Source organism: Acomys russatus, unplaced genomic scaffold (assembly GCF_903995435.1).
Source record: "Acomys russatus unplaced genomic scaffold, mAcoRus1.1, whole genome shotgun sequence".
Classification (NCBI taxonomy): Eukaryota; Metazoa; Chordata; class Mammalia; order Rodentia; family Muridae; genus Acomys; species Acomys russatus.
This window is the reverse complement of record NW_026131545.1, coordinates 1823-3094: the sequence shown is the minus strand read 5'-3', so window position 1 is coordinate 3094 and position 1272 is coordinate 1823. Positions and strand designations below refer to the sequence as shown.

The 1272-nt window shown below is 34.4% G+C and overlaps 1 protein-coding gene across 1 annotated transcript; it reads left to right on the top strand.

The window, feature by feature from the left end:
* Nucleotides 1-499: 499 nt before the first annotated feature.
* LOC127186282 (cytochrome c oxidase subunit 6C-2-like) lies at nucleotides 500-778 on the top strand. Its single transcript, XM_051142716.1, has one exon. It carries the CDS (start codon nucleotides 531-533, stop codon nucleotides 756-758), a length of 228 nt encoding a protein of 75 aa, XP_050998673.1. The 5' UTR covers nucleotides 500-530; the 3' UTR covers nucleotides 759-778.
* Nucleotides 779-1272: the final 494 nt, after the last annotated feature.

Here is a 1272-nt window from a genome sequence, read left to right as displayed (position 1 = left end):
GGCATTCAAAATGTTTATTGATATAGGTAGTTTTTATACTGACCATATTTGAGGCTTATGTTTTTGTTTCCTTTATTCTTTGTTCTTAAAATGAAAAAAATAAATTTTTAAATATTCCTGTTATACTTTTTTGAGTATTGTCAGAAAGCAGTAGTCATAAGGAGTTATTTTTGAAATATTATTTTCAGATGCCATGAAAAAATTTGGACTTAATAGTCTAATTAAAATTTCCAAAGCCAATATTTGTGTTTTAGAAAACTCATAAACACAGTCATCATCATAATAATCATAATAATTAAGAAGCAGTTTTACTTATAGAATGCTTTGTACGTTCATTTAAAATGTTCCATGAATATTGTTTTTAGAGGAAGTAGAGAACTAGTCACGTCACTACTTGCAATTCATCCATTACTCTGTTCTTGAAGGATGTCTGACTTAACATGAAGCTGCATTTAAAAATTATACATTCTGGTCGCCGTTTCTGGGAGACCAGTCAAGGACGTTGGTGTGGAGGCGAGGTAATCACCACCATGAGTTCCAGTGTGCTGCCGAAACCTCAGATGCGTGGTCTTCTGGCCAGGCGTCTGGGGATTCACATTGTGGGCGCATTCATTGTGGCCCTGGGAGTTGCGGCTTCCTGTAAGTTTGGCGTGGCTGACCGAAGAAAGAAGGCGTATGCAGATTTCTACAGAAATTATGATTTTATGAAAGATTTTGAAGAGATGAGGAAGGCTGGTATCTTTCAGAGTGCTAAGTGATTTCTGAATGCAGAGAGCTCTCTGGAAGCTCCATGGAAGTTCCTCTCTGACATGTGTTCCTGAACTGTGAAACATGAGTATGTGGGCTACGGAGTGCTTTCTCCCAATAAACAATTAACAATTATAAAAAAAATTATACATTCTGTTTTTTCAGTATCTGAAGGGACATGAGCTTCTTGGGACGGTTGATTGACCTTCTCAAAGAATTTTTTTTCCTTAATATTTCCCCCAAAAGATCACACTTACATTAGCAAAGTGCATGTATAACTGACAATATCACAAGTAATTGTTTTAAAACTAAGTTTCTCAAAATATAAAGCTTGTATGTTTCTATACCAGCAATTATGAATACATATTCAAGTGTCTGTCACAATGACATTAACCACACTGTGATTGTGACTGCATTATAATAATTACAATTTGTTTTTCTTTCCTGTATTTTAGGAATATACATTTTAAGTGATGTTATTTCTGTATTTTGAGAATTTTGAAGTGGCATCAAAATACAGCATTA